This window comes from Mustela putorius, unplaced genomic scaffold, assembly GCF_011764305.1.
Source record: "Mustela putorius furo isolate JIRA1106 unplaced genomic scaffold, ASM1176430v1.1 tig00003911_pilon_pilon_pilon, whole genome shotgun sequence".
Lineage (NCBI taxonomy): Eukaryota > Metazoa > Chordata > Mammalia > Carnivora > Mustelidae > Mustela > Mustela putorius.
Genome location: NW_025422058.1, coordinates 3,911,386 through 3,927,998, shown reverse-complemented (window position 1 = coordinate 3,927,998; position 16,613 = coordinate 3,911,386). Strand labels below are relative to the sequence as shown.

Sequence of the window (16,613 nt, the reverse complement as noted above, 5' to 3'; positions counted from 1 at the left end):
AAGCAGAGTCAGAACTAGAATCTAAGTCCCTACTCTTTTCAATAAGAGGAATCCATGAAGATATTTATTGAAGCAGTATTGACAATAGCATAAAAACAGAAACTCACTGGATGACAATAGGAAAAGCAATGAAATATCAAAACAGTGGGATATGATGTTGCCATATGACTTTAAATAATAGTAATTAGGATGGTAGCTACCACATAGCGAATGGGTACTTTGTGACAGGAACAGCTACAGCCCTTTATGTTAACTACCTATTTTTGAGTTCACAACTCCATGAGACAGCACTGTCTTCATTTTACACATGAAAACTGCAATTAAAATACCACTATCCAAGGGAACCCAGCTAACAAGAACAAGATTACCCGGCTCTAAAGCATTGTTTCTCAACTTTGGCACCATTGACATTTTGGGCTGCGTAATTGTTTGTTGTGAAGGTCTGTCTGTCCTGAACAATGTAGGATATCGATGCCTGACCTCCACCACCAGTTGTGAAAACCAATCGTGTCCCCAAACATTGCCAAATGTCTCCTGGGGAGCAAAATTGCTCCAAGTTGAGCGCTTCTAGTCCAAAGCACAGGCTTAACCATTATACCATACACTGTGTCCAAGACCGGCAGCCTTCCTACAGAAACATGGTGGTAGAAATAAATATTTACAAATATTGTATATGTGTACATAGAGATGTATAAATACGTATATTCACACATTCTTTCCATATAGGTGTTCACACCCAGACATAGTTATAGAGAGGATTCCATGAGAAATATATTCTGAGACTCTCAGATTTGATTGCAGGAGGTTTGGGTGGGAAGACGGGAGAGATCAGGGTTCCTGGGAACCTTACCTGTAAGGGAACAAGGGAAACAAGATTGGTCAGAGGGGGAGCTGAACTGCAGTGCAAATTCACTGTTGAAACAGGATTCAAAAATTCTATAGGGAGCTCTGGGAGCTGGGATGCCCCTTACACGTGTCCTGATTGACACACAGGGCCTGGTCTTTATCCACTCTCCACAGATCAACCACTGGACATGGGCTATCCCCAAGGAGGGGTACATCCTCCTGCAAGGGGCCTCTCCCTGGGACAAGGCTGAGGACAATTCTGGAGAAAGGCTCTCTGAAAGCACAACAGTCACCAACACTCCCACACCTGGGGACCAAATGTCTTCTGCCCTGAAGTGGCCATCTGGGTGCTTGCTTCTGCAGATACATATAAGAGTATTTTTATTGTTTAATTGTAACTTGCTTAAAATGTATAAGAATGTGGATCAAGATTGGAAAGTAATAAGCAAATGAAAATAGGAGTACTATGAATAGTGATTGTTTTTCTAAGTTAAATACAGGGATGTTGCAACATACTGGTCTTACCATTGAAGGAAGTGCTGAGATCTCAGAAAATACAATTCATAGCTTTAAAACGCCACATATCACATATTCGTACAGCTATAATGATTCCCAAACCAGTTTATCTGCTGTATGCAGGGAGCTTCTAAGCACTTTGATGTGCATTAAGTTATTAAACCTTCTCAAGAACCCTAAGGTAGGAATTTTTATTAATCCTTTAACAGAGAAGGAAATTGAGTTTCCAAAAGGTTAAGACAGGCAAGATCTACATATCAGGTAGATGATAGAACTTGGACTTGAAGCCACGTAGTAGAGCTCTGAAGTCCTTCCAAACCAGCTTTACCACGTTTTCACACGGTACTCCTGACATCCCCGTGTAATGGCAGTAATTTGTCTCCTTCTCTTTCATTTCTTCTTTAAAACACAAAGAAATGGCAGAGTAGTAAGGCTATCATTGTAAGACTGTGCTAAAGGATAAAAAAAAAAATTGCCTTCAAATTCCCCATTTCAAAGTCTTTTGAGATGTAATGTCTTTTAGATACCAGTGGAGATTTTAAGAGTAAAGTTACATTATTTTCCTTCAAAGAATCAAGTCTGCTGCTCTCACCCTGAAACAGGAAGCTTTATAGGTAACCTGTTTGAAGGATGATTCTCTCAGAGTCAAGGCTTTACGTTCTCAAGAGACTGAGGACTCCAATCTGTCAGGAACTCCGAGGGAACGGCCTTCAAGGTCATCAAGCTAGGGGCCATTTCTCATCCTCTGGGGTGCTATGGAAAATTCAGCTTAAATTCATTAGCATTCTGAAAACTAATAATTTCATCAAAAGATCTTAATGAATTTTTATATTCTTTATTAAAAATTCCCAAGTAGGGGCACCTGGGTGGCTTGGGTTAAGTCCCTGATTCTTGATTTCGGCTCAGGTTGTGATCTTAGGGTTGTGAGATCAAGCCCCACATAGGGTTCCATGTTCAGCTCGGTGTCTGCTTGAGATTCTCTCCCTCTGCCCCTTCCCTGCAAACACTCTCCCGCTAAAATAAATAAATAAATGTCTTTAAAAAGTTCCCAATCTCAAAAATGGCCCTTTTCTTTCCAGAATGGCCATGGCCTTTGTAACAACCAAGCCCTTTAGAACCTTCCTGCCACTGGAACATATATTGTACATGCTACATGAACAAGGCCTCCAAAAAGGGCACAGGTTGATCAACACAATGGATACTTTATTTGAAATGGAATGCATTTTGAAAATATGAAAAATAAATCACATCTCTCCAAAATCATTTGAGACATATTTACACAAATTATGACCACACTATTAAGTTCACAAATACGACATTTTCTAAAGCATTTAGTACCTGGTGATGCTTGGTTTTCAGAAGTCAACATCTGCATATTCTAAAACTAAGCAGAAGACTGATGGTACAATGTAGCGGATGATAGTTTTATCTTTCTTCTCAAAATAAATACAGTGATCCAGAAGGACCACCTATTTTTAAACCTTCCCCAAGGCCTAACTGATCACTGGCTTTTATGCTTTTATGCAGATGCTTCCAGAGTCCTTCTGCTACCATCAGTGGACCATCGTACCCTGTTAGGAAAACCCTGTTGGATTCTATCCTCCATTCAGCAAATGTCCTGCCAACAAAGTCACAGACCCCTCTGTCATCCAATCTTCTGTAAATCTAGATTAGCTGTTCAACACTGCAGATCAAAAAGTCACCCTTTGAATTATGTCAAGAATTTAGAAAACAGATCTTTAAAACCCATTCAACAGAATTCCACAATTAATACATCTTAGGTTGCTTTAGGTAAACATGTATTATTTCTCTTGAAACAATTGCTGATATACTCCATATCAAGCTCTATTAATTCCCAAGTTTAAATTTTAGGCAGCAGCTGAGGGCAGTTTATTGGTAAAGCAAAAGCAAATTAGCTTGACATTTACAAGAGAAGGAGGAATGCTCCCAGGCCCCTTTTCTCCTACAAAGCTCTGAGCTCCATGGGATTGTTCTGGTCTCACTCAAGTCTCAGAGCCTCTTCTCAGCCTGCCACTACCCAAGACACTGCAAACAACTGGAGCCCAACAAAAACCACATCACCTTCCCTAGGGATAGAAAACAAGCAATGTCTTGAACTCACACACTGGCAACAAACTCATGTAATATCAGATTTTAAGTGAGGGGTCTTTAAGAGAAACCGAGTATTGATGTATGAGAGCAGGAAAGAGTTAAAGGAGACCGCCAGACTTCCTCTCCGCAGGGAGCTCCTTTAAGCAATGAGTTGCTTTTTGGTTTTTGTTTTTAACCTCCATCAGAAAAAACATGTGAAATGAAATTATAAAGTCAGGTTGGTTTTCTACATGAGAGAATCCCAGCTTCCTCTATGACAGAAATGCTCACTTTGAAAGGGCCCTTTATACTCATTTACTCTCTGACCTCAGCCCTCCCTGAGGGCACACGCAGATCTGTGTGCATTTCTGCTAAGTCTGTCTAAGGAGCTCCGTCACTAGGCTTAGCCTGCCCCGTAGTACTTGTTCTTGGGAACGACATAAAAGCCAGTGAAGGAAGCACTGTGTGACACAAGAGAAACCACCTCCTGGATACTGGAAGCTACATATTTTTTTCCTTCTTTCATTCATTTGTTTCAACAAATAGTGATTGAGCTCACTGTGTCCAAGGCTCGGTGTCAACACAAGTTCAAGAACAAAAGTTCAGTTTCCAGATGGGAACATTCCTTTTCATGTCCTTTTCCACCTCTTTGCATTGTGTTTATTTAAGGGGTACATTTTCTATTGGACCTGCCCTTTCCTTTTTTTCCTTTTCTTGGATTGAAAGAATTGTTTTTACCTTTGTCCATGAAAGTAATTTTTTAGGCCTCAAAATACCTTAGGTAGTTGGTATCATTTTCTTACAGAAAATGGTAGAATTAAGTGATTTAATTCATAATGATTCATTTAAATCATTAAGTGATTTGCATTTATATTTTGTTTTGTTGAGTTTTAGTAAGCATGCTTTTTTCGTTGTTCTGGGGAAAAAAAAAAAAAGATTCGGCCATAATCATTTCAAAGTGTGAAACAACAAAAAACATCCTATTCCTCTCCTAATTTCCGAGGTTTCACAGGTAAATAAATGCTAAGAGGAGTTCAGACTAGAGAGCCACTAAGAGGGTCAAATCAATCACAAATCACAGCTGACCAAGGAATATGGGCTGTGGAAAGACAAGATAAGGAACCATGATTCTGGTAGCCCCATTAACTACCACAGTCATGGGGGGCAAGAGGGCACAGAAAAAAAATTCCAGTAGCCACGAGGGAACCTGGGCATATTTTTTTCAACAACACTACCTAGCCTATGTCAGCTAACAACATACAAATGCCTTTTAAAAGCCCACATGAATCTTAATTTTTAAAATATTTGGTATGGATTTTACTTTTTTTTTTTAATAGCGCAAAAACATGGAAGAAAAAACTATGGTTTAATTGGAAGTTATATGATCTGCATATATTAAAACAACAGTACAATGAGCATTGTCTAAGAAGCACATCTGTGGTTCCAGAGAAGCCAAACCACACTTGGCTTAAGAACTCTTCAGGTTTGCTGTAGGAACTGCCCATCATATATATCCATATATGTGTGTGTGTTTCTAACATTTGTAGCATATTTTCATAACTGTGGCTTAGCCACTGGAAGTGGGAGTCTATTAAGTTTTGCTTGTCATTTGCCTCAGTTTTCTTTTTCCCCCACAACTTTTCAGACTAGAATTGTGATCTCAAAATTTCATCATTTAAATATTGCACTAAAAAGTAATTTGATCTAAACTCTTTTAGGTGGAAGAATAAAGACATCTCTAGCATGAAATTCTATTTTTGTTTCTGTACTACCTAACTTAGCAATAGCCTAATACTGACCATTCCAATTTGGATGCTGGAAAAATACTGATCAAGACGTTGTTGAAAAGATAATGGAAAACAGAGATCGTCAGGAAAGCCATGCAGATAGGAAGTGATTTTCAGCCCCAAGAGGATTTGGTATCAACTATGTCTCTTTTTAAGCTTAAGTAGCATCTGCCCTTGTGGATTTTGACCATCCTTTTGATTTGACACAGAAGAGGGTTTGTTCCACCTTTAAAAGCACATCCTTCCCCCTCCACCCCACTCCTCAGACTCCTGAACTGCTAAAACAAGACTGGGTTGTTTTCTCACTGAAAATCCAGTGTTTATCCAGCCCTTCCTTTTTCAATTTGAGTTTAGTTAACCTAACTACAAAACATTGAACCCTCAAATTTCTCAAAGAGCAATAAAAAGCAAAACAGTTGGTTTCTCTAATCAACAATATTTTCAGTATAATTACAAAAAAAAAATTATGACTCCTCGTCCTCCGAAATATTTACAAACTATATATTAAAGTATGAGGTTCTAGAGTATATTTCTAGAATGCAGTAAAAGGGTCAGAAAATGTGGTTCAAGTAGACTGTGCAAAGCTCTTGGAGAAGGGTAATCTCTAGTGTGGATAAGAGCACAAATGTTCTCAAACAAGCTGAATGGGTTCTCTTTTTCCCCCACTGTGTTTTTTGAAAAGCCTAATGCATTCATATTCAGAAATCACAGGCATCTCCTTATTAGTCCCTTCAAACAGATGATATAAGCAAGGCTTTTCCCGCATTACACCAGCCCTACCATATATATATTCATGATATGCTCATCTTGCCATCAGTTGGGTTACGTATTAAATATTTGGGATTAGATGTCATTACTATGAACTTCCTTTTAGAAAAGCAATTAGATTTTCGTAGTTATATAACTCTGAACATTAAGTTTTTTTAAACTTCTATTCTACAGAAAATATATGCCTAAGGAAAAAAAAATCTCAAAAAAAAAAAGTAACATCACAGAGTTTAATTTGAACCACCTGGCATAACAATGAAAGTGTCAGACCTTCTGAAAATACCCTAGGAATAATGAATGAATTCTTAATGTTTTCCCCTCCACCGCCCTTCTACATGTTTTTCTTTTCCAAGATTAGAATTTACTAGGGAATAAGTTTTTAAAAATAAACTTTCTTTTTTGGAAAATGGCCTACATTCAGAAATGTCTTAAAACAAGCATTTAAAAAAACTAATAAATAATCATAAATCAAAATACATTAAAATAAAATTACAGTACATCATTGCTCCTAGAAGGTCCACCATACTGGAAGATCCTTTCAAAGGTTCATAAATAAAGCCTTCTGGACTGAAGCCGTTTCCTGCATCGTGATGAAGGGTATGCAGAAAACTAAGAGGAGAGGAATCACAAGTTATCAGCAGGGTGATGTCCAAACTACTTGATCTGGCGCGGGGCGGAGAGACTTTTGTTTTCGATTCAAGTGAAGACAATAGAAAGGTGCTCGTCCCACTTCCTCAAGTCCTCAAAACCTGGAAAGAAATGACAGGCAATTAAGTCATTGGCTCAGAATCCTCCAAAACCCAGCTCTCTTCGGGCCAGTCCGGTGGACAAAGGGAGCTCAGAAAAGACACCGGGGTCGTTCCCTCGAGTGTCCAGACACACTCGAGCGGCGCCGGTGACACTGACAGAGCCAGTGGCGTCGCTGGGAAGTGCACAACTGGACCCAACCAGGGTGGGCGGGAGACGGTCCGAGAGGCCTCTCAGCCTAACCCGAGTTCCCCCATCCTCCACTCTATGCCCGGCCTCTCCTAACTCCAGCTTGCTACCCTTCTTTCGACATCTCCAGAAACTTGTAATAACTTCTCATTTTCCCCTCCAAGCACCACATCCGTGAATTAGGCTTCCTACTCCTCCTCCTTTCCGCGAGATCTACTCCTGAGACCTTCTCCTGGGAAAAGCCCTTAGTAGCCCGAGTTGCCGGGACCTTACCTTGTCTGGCCCGGGTGCTGCCCCCTTCAGGCAGAGTTGGAGGTGCTGCGGAGAAGCCGGTGGCCGTGCGGCTGCGAGAGCGGCGGTTGATGCGAGTGCGGTAGTTGTTGTGGGTGCGCGTGTGGGTGCGGATGCGGATGCGGATGCGGATGCGGACACGGGTGGAGCTGCTGAGGCTGGGGCTGAGGCTGGGGCTGAGGCTGGGGCTGAGGCTGGGGCTGAGGCTGGGGCTGAGGCTGGGGCTGGGGCTTGGGATGGGGCTGCGGCTGAGACTGAGACTGTGATTGGGGCTGAGGCTGGGGTTGGGGTTGAAGCTGCGGCTGCGGGGGCTGCTGCTGAACCAGGTGCTGCTGCTTCTGCCGCGTGGACTTGACCGCCAGGATAGCCTGACGGTTCTTGTACTGCACCATCTGCAGCGTAATCTCGGCGTTCCAGCCCTGGTCCTGCGGGCACCGAAAGTCGATCTCCTTGCCCTCGGCCATCACCACAGTGAAGTACATATACTTGCCCTTGCGCTCCACGCAGTCCACGGTCTTCATGTTGGAAAAGTGCAATTCCTTGAGCTTGACTGGCGGCTCGAGGCTGGCCACGGACTGCCCTCCCGATTGGGACGGTTCGGCCGGCCCCTGCCCAGGCTGTTGCTGCTGCTGCTGGTGTTGCAGCTGCTTGGGCGGGATAAGCAGCAGCCCCTCCTCGGTGAGGATGCAGCACTTTTTCTTCCAGAGCTGCAGCAACCCGTCGCTGCGCTTCTCCAACACACCCTCCTTCAGCGCTTTGCAGCCACTGCTCTCCAACATCCTCCCGGCATAGGGAGGAGCGCCGCTCGGCTCGGCCTCTCCACTTCCAGCCGCCCGAGCCGGGGGCAGCAGCAGCAGCCGCGCGCCGTCCTCGCCCCAGCGGCTCCCGCGGCCGCCCGCCCGGAGCGCGCAGAGGAGGCTAACACGCAGGAAGCAGAGCGGCGGCGGCGGAGGCGGCGGCTCAGGGTCCCGGCAAGCCGGCAGCCGCGTCCTGATGCGCCACAAGGTCCCGGAGCTGCGAACCTCCGGGCCTCTGCCGTCCTCTTGCGAGCGCTCACCGAAGGGCACTGGCGGGGCCCCCTCACGGCGCTTTTGAATGGGCCACCCCCCCCCACCCCCGAGTGACACCCAGCGGAAAAGGCGGCTCTTGGCGCCCGCACCGCGGGGGAAAGCCCAGCTCGGAAAGGCGCTCTGCCGCCGGCGCACGCCTCATTAACTTGGGGCCTTTCCAAAGCCCGGCGCGTCCACGCCCCCCCGCATCCCTGGCTCCGCCTCTCACCGCCCACTCGCTTCCGCGCTCCTTCCAGGCGCCGGCTGCAGGGATCCGAGCCCCGGAAACTCCTCTCTGCCTGGGGCGACAGCCGAGGGCGCCCCAGCTGCCCGGCGACAAATGCCGACGTCCAGAGGGCGCCTAGAGGCCATCCTGTCGTCCCGCCTGTCCCCGGCCGGTGGGGCTCTCTAACTGCTTCAGAAGACGAGGACGGGGGACGTCCAGGAAGTACCTGGAAAGCCAAGCTATCTCGCTGCCCTCGGGAAGCAGCCCCGGGGATTCGCGATGAGCTCCGAGACCCTATGTAAATATCCCAGGGCACAAAGGCCAAGAGGATACGGGGTCTTTACACTCAGGTTTGCTTCCAGGCATTAGCTCTTCTTGGAGCGGAGAGCGATTGTTAAATCAGGGCAATAGGGCTACCGTCTGTCCCATCTGAAAGGGCTAGAAGAGAAGGGTGACCCATCCGCACAGACTGCAACAGCAAATCAATTGCACTTACAGACCCCAGGAATGTCCAGTGAGACACCTCACATTTTAAGGAACAGCTTAGCTCTCCAAACAGCCGACTGGGCTCCTCGGGTCTCTCTCTCTTTGGAAGCGCCTAACGGGCCAGATCAGTTTTGTAATCTCTTGCGTCTGTGACCCGGGGAAGGTAAGCTGTACTCGCCCCTAGCTCCCTCCTGCTACTCTCGCATCTTAAAAAAAAAAAAAAAAAATCTGTATTCTAGCAAACAAGAGGGAATAAAGAGCACTAATCGAAACCAAACCTGTTGGTGGGGAAATTCATCCATTAAGTAGAGAGACCCCCGAGGGTGTACCGACCCTGAGGATATGAAGAAACACATTAAGAAGAAATAAATCAGAGCTGGCCAAAGAAGACAGACTGCTTCTTGTGCCCAAGAAAGGAGGGAGGACTTCCTATGGCTGAAACAAAGAATTCAAGTGAAGAAATGAGCGATGAGGTAGGGGAGCAAGAGTCATATCCTATGTGTCATGCTGAAAAATTCAAGGTAACCGAAAACACAGGAGAACTTTTAAACATGTCAGTGTAAGACATGTCAGTGTAAGAAACATCTTAGCAAATAATCCAATTCCAGCACAGTCCTGAGTCCGCCTGAAATTGCACTTGGCAGATTCTCAGAGCCTTCAATTCTTAATGGATTAGCAGTCTTTTATGGAGAAAGGCAACTATTAAAATCTTATAAAAATTTCTAGTTAGATTTTTTTTAATGAACAATTCTGTATACCAGTAACAACACTGCACCTATCATCAGTTCTTTCCCTGCCTTCATGGGACAAGTGAGCATTCCAGAGAATTTCTACATGACCAGCTGTTCATCTTTTTAACAGAATGCCATTCTTCAGCTCATGTAGAAAGGAGTGTGCAACTCAGAATCTGAGGGCAGGTGTAGTTGATAAAGACATTCCATGTGGAAAAATGATACAATACAAACTTGACTGGGTAAAAAACTAAGATGTAATCTTGAAATGCAAGCCATCTTCTTAAGAGAAAATATGTTTGGTGTTATTTAACATTCTGCAGTTAATCGAGATGCAGCAGATTCATTCTAAATTACTTCAAAATGTCTGAAAACCAGCACGATTTTCAAAAGCACTTATTTTGTAACTAGATACTTTACCACTCCGTTTCCAGCTGGATATTTCACTATGATTTAGTGACTTTGTGAGCAGCTCAGAAGTCAGTCTACAGTGTGCCTTCCTTGACCACAGTCCATCGATTATTGGAGATCTCAGGTGTGTAGGAACCTTGTAGCTGAGGGACAACTTTGCTCTTACTTCAACAGTCACATCCAATTCACAAAAAATGGCCATGTTAGCCATGTTTTTAAAAGACAATGAAATAAACACAAAAAAATTACAGGAAATAACTGTTCTGCCCAAAATATCACAACCCTACACAAGATCACTTTCAAGTTACTAACGTTTCAAAAGCAAACTAATGAAATCACTGCTTTAATAAACCAGTTTGAAAATGCAGACTTAAATTGCATATGACATCTGTCTATATCATGTTGTGTATCAGCAGCATCTGACAGTTGATTAGCTTCCCCTCTTGGATACAGTTCTTCACTTGGCTTCAAGGACACAGCTCTTAATTTTCCTTCTACCACCCCAATCATGCTCAGTGTCCTCTGCAGTTTTCTCCTCTTCCCCTTTTAGTATCAGAATGCCCCAGAGCGCAGTCCTCGGTTCTCCTCTTTATCCATACTCATTTATTGGGTCTCATCCACTCTCATTTTTAGGAATGGGCCAGAGAGTCCCCAATTTATATCCAACTGCTTGTTGACAAAGAATGAAAGAAAGGCTGTATTAACATGCCAGGCAAGAGAACACATACTGAAGAAGATATCCAGAGTAGTTCACTAGAGGGAAGAGTCTAAGGAGATCTTAGGCTGTGGAAAACAGGGTTTCTAGAGCTTTTGCTAATAAAAAATTTAAAAATACTGCTCTGGATGGGATGGGAGTCCCTGGATGGAACTGGTTCAATAAGGATCTGCAGTTAAAGCCATGTTTTTTGCTTTTTTGTTTTCAGTATTTTTTGTAACAGCCTTCAGTTTTGTTATATTCAGGCCAAGTTTACTTTAAGTTGAAAATTTTTTTTCTCTTCTCTACGGTACTATTTGGATATCTAATAAAGAACTTAAAATAGTACAGGCTCCCAAGTATCTCTTCACCTTGATCTGCTCTACCTGCACCCCCTTTTCAGTTGATGGCAATTCCACCTGCACAGTTGCTCAAGCCAAAAACCTTGGAGCAGTATTGCCTTAAAACAAGAGGCCCTTATCCAGAGCCTTGAGCTTTTGAAGAGTAAAAGGACATGCCTATCTTGAGTTCATACTCATTCTAGACCAACTCCAGGTACTCAGGATTCCAAATACCCTGATAAATAGGCTCAACTGTTCAAAAATTGGATTACATTATCAGTGTATGCACTCGTGTATAAAGGCGGTGGACAGATTTTGAACATGCAAGCTAGGATATCCATACAGATGGGGGGCAGGAGGCCCCCCCCTTCCCATACAATTCAGAGACAGGGATAAGAAGAGAAGGGCAGGCTGAGTATCAGCTCTCCTCACATGTTCTGGTACTGGACTTTAAATCTGGCTTTTCAGGTGCATTTATCAAGACAGGTACACTGAACATATTTCTATTTAGCAAAGCTTTTGAATATTTAACATTTGTGTCTCCACTGCATTCTTGCCCCAGGACTGCAAATACTTAGAAGCATACCTGCCTTGCAGTATATCCTTTACTCCTTTCTCTTGATACTCACTCAATCCACAAACTGAGGAAATCCCATCAGTTATGTCTTCAAACTACATATTCTATTTCTTTCCTATTCTTTCATTACCACGCTGATAGAAATTACCATCATCTCTCCCTTGAATTATTGCAATGGACTCTTTCCTACCTTGCCTAATTCTACCCTAGTTTTGTAATCTATTTTCAATACAGCAGTCAGGATCTTCCCCTTTCTCCAAGTCTGCTCAAATGTCATCTCAATGAGGCCTATCCTAATCACTCTAAAATTACAACCACCCCCTTCCCTTTAACTTTCCCCATAGTATGTATTATCTCCTAACATCTACTGAATAATTTATTATGCCTGTAATTTTCGTTCATTTTCAAGAGGAAGTGCAAGGACCATTGTTTTTATGGGTCCCAATCACCTTGTAATATTGAGAGGCATTTATACAAACTGTCATCCTATTGGTTTCTAGTTCAGAGTAATCAAAGGAATGGAGTAACAATAATGGAACAGAGCTGACAGCAGTTTCTTCTACTTGGCAAATATGCAAAGACTTATTTAAAAAGTTCAATAATCAATGCTGGCTTAAAGACATTTGTCTTAACAGAACTTGGTAACTGAACTGTTTAAATTACAATGTGACTACAAGCTTATTCACAATCTATGAACTTCTGAATCTGTAATAAGCAGATGCTCACAGGAATGTAAGGACTGGGATACAGCAAGGTTCAAATATATTTCAAAAAATAGCTAAAATCCCAGTGACCTATGAAATGTTTGGTCACTCTCACCAGCAGGAGAGTAGTCTGCAACTTAGACTTTTTAGCCATTCAGTTCATTTTAAAATATTCAGCAGAAAAACCTTATAAAAATTCTAATCTCCTAAATGCCTAGCTGAAAAGCTTAAGTACTAACTCAGATACAGAACTATCCAGACTTCTTAGGTTCATCTGCCTAACCGCCTTTTTCACTTCACTAGGTGATGAAGTGATGCCTCCTAGTGATCAACTTGTATAATACAGCTTAGAGCAAGTCAGAATAGTATAGGGGCTGTTTGCTACTCTCTATACTCAATTCATGGGTTAAAACTATTACAACCCATTTGTGGTTCAAGCACTGCCAATCATCTATCTTTGTCCTTTCTGCCAATAGCCAAATTCAGGTTTTTTCCTCACCTACTCTTCTAATAGGCTAACCACTTGAATCTATACGATTCCATACAATACACTGCTGCCAACTCTATTTCTAGGATACAAAACTTTATTACCTCTCACTGTACAGAACATTCCAACTTCTTATCCTGGCATGCAAAACCCTCCTCAGAATAAGTACCACCGACCGGCCTTTACAATTTACTCTCCTTTCACTCAACCTTCCATGAGCTCCAGTCACTTACTTGTGCACTTCACTTTTCTTTAGTCTTTTCCTACCTTATCAAAACGTTTGTTCTCCAAAGTCCTATTCAAATACCACAGCTTAGCTTTCTTTTGGCTGAGCGAATTTCTTCCTGATCATATCCCACTACTAATGTGATCACTAGTTAACATCTTAGATGAATGTTTTTATCATACTTAGTAGCATAGTGGATCATGCTAGAGGTTGGTGATGGTGCTGACAGCACTTAAAAAGTCTAAATGCTCTGGTTGAAAATTTACTATTCAACATAGAGAAGGCAGGTTGAAGACACTTTACTGAAGATGTCCAGCAAGTAACTGAGTTCAGGAGCATTAAGGTAATATTAGCTATGAAGTGACAAATTAAAATATGAGTGGATGAAATGGAGCCCTGGGGTCTAGTTCTCTTCTTTTCATCCTAAATCCAGAATGCAGGAGATACATTAGAGCAGAGGAAAGTAGCCCCATGAAGGTAGTTTAAGAGGGTATGAGAAACTTGCTTGGGTGCTGTAAAGTCTCATGAAACTGCTACTATTTCAAAGTATTGATACTCTAGAAGCCTTTGGGGTGGCAGTAGGGAAGCATCAGGTACTCCAGTGACTGACAGGGGGAGAACACCTGAACCTATTTGAAATTTGAGTGTTGCCCTAGCTGAAGAACATCCTTTGCCCCCCTTTAAAAGCCCACAAGCACTTAAGATCCTGAGTCCACTTCTCAAACTAGGTAAATGCTTCAGTTGTTCACAATACAAATGTGATAGCCACTTGGGCAATCTCTTCATTTAAGGGACTAGATTCCAAGGATAGAGTCTCCCTTTCAGTCTTCTATCACGACATAACACGTAGTCTTGAGAGGATACAGACTTCAATTTGTTATTTGCTTAAAAAAAAAAAAATTTTTTTTCAGCAAATGAGCAAAGGCCTTTGTTAGGCATTAGAGGAAAGCAGAAGCAGTATAGATAATGCTTTCCAAAAATACAAGGATGAAGGAAAACAGATCGAATGATATGAACTTGAGTACTGTAAATGGCAAGGTTACTTTATAAGAGGAATTCAGGCTGTAGGCCAACAACTGGAAGGCAGAGGTTGTGTCCCAGAAGACAGAACTGACAGCTTAATGGATGCAAGACAGAAGAGTGAAAGGGAGAAAATGAAAGAACTCTATGGGGTAGCCAGACCCAAAAAGGTGGAGAGATACTTTTACCAAAGATAGAACCCAGGAAATCTTTTTATGGCAAGCTTCAACAATTGCCAGTAAACTTACTAGGAAAATCAAATCTCACATTAAAGGGAACAAATTTGCCACACAACTCCTAACTACAAACTACATGATTCAAGTAAACCAAGTGAGTAACAATGACTATCTCTGCACAGGTCAGAAACCAGGACATTCAGCAGTTGTTGCTTCTAATAAGATCCCATTTACATTTTCAGTCATTGTTTCAACCTCATCTGTGTACTCAGTTTCCAAGGAAACCATTATGCACAATGAAGTGAAAAGCCTCAGATGAAGTAAAGGACTCTGGTCAGCATGCAATTCTTTGGGCTATATTCCTAAATCTTACTGGGGCCTGTTTACCTATTACTGAAATGTAGTTATTTGCCTCTTATGTTCCAGGATATCCTTCATCAAACCATCTTTTCTATACCTAAAGATCCTCAGCATATTTGACCAATGTGACAGTGATCTTAACCTCCCTCCTCCCAAACTCAGCTTCAGCTCTAGATGTCCAGGTCTACCCTATTCACCAGTCTCCCTTTGGTCTTGTTACCAGGAATCACAACCTCTTCTTTCAGCAAGAGGACTGGATGCCAAGAATCTTTTGCCTCCTTCAGTTCCACTGCTGCCTAAAAACCTGGACATGAGGGACGCCTGGGTGGCTCAGTCGGTTAACTGTCTGCCTTCGGCCCAGGTCAGGATCCCAGCGTCCTGGGATCGAGCCCCGCATCGGGCTCCTTGCTCAGCGGAGAGCCTGCTTCTCCCTCTGCCTCTGCCTACTACTCTGTCTGCCCGTGCTCGCACTCTCTTTCTCTAACAAATAAATAAATAAAATCTTAAAAAAAAAAAACCTGGACATGATGGGTAAGAGCTGCCATTTCAGCCACTAAAGCAATTTAAAAAATAAAATGATAAGAACTAGGAAAAGGAAAGGGGGAGGGGAAAGGGAAGAGAGAGAGGAGAGATGGAAGCCATCCATATGCCATGGACAGCAAAGCAAAAGCCTTTGAGAACTATGAAGCTCCCAAATCAGCCCCCGAGTCTAATTTACACCTAGAAGAAAATGCCTTTCAACCCACATTACATTTGGTTTGTTTGGCCAACATGTGTATGCAAACTAGGCACAGCGGAGGGGACAGCATATGTTTAAAACTGATCCAGATAAACTCTTATGTACTCTATAAAGTATTTGATATTCTGAAATCCCCAGCTTTATGAAAGTACCTATTTAACCACTAGTGTACACAGAAATATCCCTAAGAAGCCAGTGAAGACTTCTCTTAGAGTGGGTAGGAACATAGGCTAAGGCCAAACAAGTGGACATCACACCAGCTACAACACAGACCAATGGGGAGGACGTGTTAGTTGCTCAACTTCTATTTTATGTATATAGAGAGAGTATTACCGTCCTCAAGTATAAAGATTAAATAAAGCATTATTTCTACTATCTTAAATGAGTACACATTTGGATCTTCAAAAATGATTAAGATCTATAATGCTATAAAAGCAAAATCGCACCTAGTTTAAAACAGAAATAGTATAGGAATGTATTTCCCTGAACTCCTCAAAATATACCTAACTTTTAAAACCAAATCTAGGGGCGCCTGACTGGCTCAGTGGGTTAAAGCCTCTGCCTTCGGCTCAGGTCATGATCTCAGAGTCCTGGGATTGAGCCATGTGTGGGGCTCTCTGCTCAGCAGGGAGCCTGTTTCCCCCTCTCTCTCTGACTGCCTCTCTGCCTACTTGTGATCTCTGTCAAATGCAGAAATAAAATCTTTAAAAAAATTAAAAATAAAACCAAATCTGTACTTAATGGTCACCTTATCATTTAAGGTTCTTTTACTAATCAATCTTGACATTTTTACAATTAAAAGTGAGCTAATTATGTGTACATTTAGGAGTCTCAATTGTCCAGAAGACAAATGATAAAAGATTCTAACACGATAGAGTAAATCATTCTTTTCTTTCTCCATTAATAGGCATACAATACACAATTTACAACTTTCTATTTTTCTGGTCATTTTGAAAAACTATTGTAACCAACTATTTTCATAAAGATAAAGAAATTGTGGCCATTATAAGATTTCAGTTTCTCTCATTCAAAATCTTATTGTACCTCTAGAAAGATGTAGTCCCCTTCTATTTAAACCTGGGTGGGCTTTTGACTGACTATAATCAATACAGTAGGCGAGGACTTCCCAGATTACATCATGAAAGGGATAC

At 42.4% G+C, this 16,613-nt stretch overlaps 1 protein-coding gene across 1 annotated transcript; it reads right to left on the bottom strand.

The window, feature by feature from the left end:
• Nucleotides 1–2,544: 2,544 nt before the first annotated feature.
• Nucleotides 2,545–8,442, bottom strand: PHLDA1 (pleckstrin homology like domain family A member 1). Its single transcript, XM_004752389.3, has 2 exons — nt 7,218–8,442; nt 2,545–6,757 (listed from the first exon to the last, which is right to left on the bottom strand). The coding sequence occupies exon 1, from the start codon at nt 8,012–8,014 to the stop codon at nt 7,244–7,246; it is 771 nt and encodes a 256-aa protein (XP_004752446.2). The 5' UTR covers nt 8,015–8,442; the 3' UTR covers nt 2,545–6,757; nt 7,218–7,243.
• Nucleotides 8,443–16,613: the final 8,171 nt, after the last annotated feature.

What these genes read in the sequence shown, in the direction of transcription:
- PHLDA1 (XM_004752389.3), bottom strand. Translation starts at nt 8,014, where the DNA reads ATGTTGGAGAGCAGTGGCTGCAAAGCGCTGAAGGAGGGTGTGTTGGAG.